The sequence below is a fragment of the Penaeus monodon genome, chromosome 23 (assembly GCF_015228065.2).
Source record: "Penaeus monodon isolate SGIC_2016 chromosome 23, NSTDA_Pmon_1, whole genome shotgun sequence".
In the NCBI taxonomy this organism is placed as follows: domain Eukaryota; kingdom Metazoa; phylum Arthropoda; class Malacostraca; order Decapoda; family Penaeidae; genus Penaeus; species Penaeus monodon.
Genome location: NC_051408.1, coordinates 8222727 through 8223704, shown reverse-complemented (window position 1 = coordinate 8223704; position 978 = coordinate 8222727). Strand labels below are relative to the sequence as shown.

General features: G+C 34.7%; 1 protein-coding gene across 1 annotated transcript in view; it reads right to left on the bottom strand.

Annotated features, from left to right (window-relative positions):
• Positions 1 to 978, bottom strand: part of LOC119587778 (cytochrome b-245 chaperone 1-like) — a 7032-nt gene that overhangs the window by 3504 nt on the left and 2550 nt on the right. The window contains exon 2 of the mRNA XM_037936469.1: positions 17 to 58. Coding sequence (XP_037792397.1) covers positions 17 to 58 — 42 coding nt within the window. The remainder of the gene's footprint in view (positions 1 to 16; positions 59 to 978) is intronic.

Genomic DNA, 978 nt, shown 5'->3' with positions numbered 1-978 from the left:
TGAAAGGTACAATTACCTGGGCTATAGTATGATGCACCAATTCCAATGGACATCACACCTGGAAATAAAAATCATAAAAATTAATCTGTCACTTAGTGAGTTCATCCTTTTCTCTTTGGTGTATCTATGAAGATTTTTCCTTTCTTGGCCTTAAAAAAAATTGTAAATAGGAATACACACTATACATATTATAAAGAAAATTTCTTCATAGCTGTTTGGCTTTGAAAAGTCTATATGTATTTCACCTTCTGGAATATTTTAAGTATATTTGAACCCATTGACCCCAGGTTGTATGTATGTCATACACATTGAGAATGGCCGTCACACAGGAGACACATATGTCGTACCATTATTATCTCGGTCCAATCACTATCCAATCTACCATATGGACTTTGCATTGTGCCGTTTGGATATCTTCGAAAGAATGTGGGCTAAAATAAAGCACTAAGGCCTCATATTATCTCACATGTTTATATCATATTTACAAAACAAGGACTTTTTTGATGCCTGTTGCCTGCATATGCTATCATGTTTAGAGATGCCTTGGATTTTAGGCCTTTCGGAGTTCTAGCCAGCTTGGGTTGATATACAGGGAGAGAATGCTACAAACACTGGAGATTTTGAACACAGACCAAATGACATATAACCTCAATAAGATAAAAGCAGTAAGTTGCAATGCTTCAACTCTGACCTCTCATCAGATGATATTTCATTCTTTCCTGCAGCATGATGAGTCCAGTTGGACTTGAAATGTTGCAATTATTTTTTTCTTACTATAACTGTTTCATTTCAAATATTGCTAAATTTATCAGACTATGATATCACAGCTAACACACCTTTCTTTCATAATCATGTGTAATTATCGAAGTACAGTAGTCCAATAGAGTATCAGTGTCCAGCAACCTATAACTAGGCTACTTTAATCAGAACTAAACTTCATTACTTAAAAAAATTACATTTTCAATTCTTTGCGTCGGG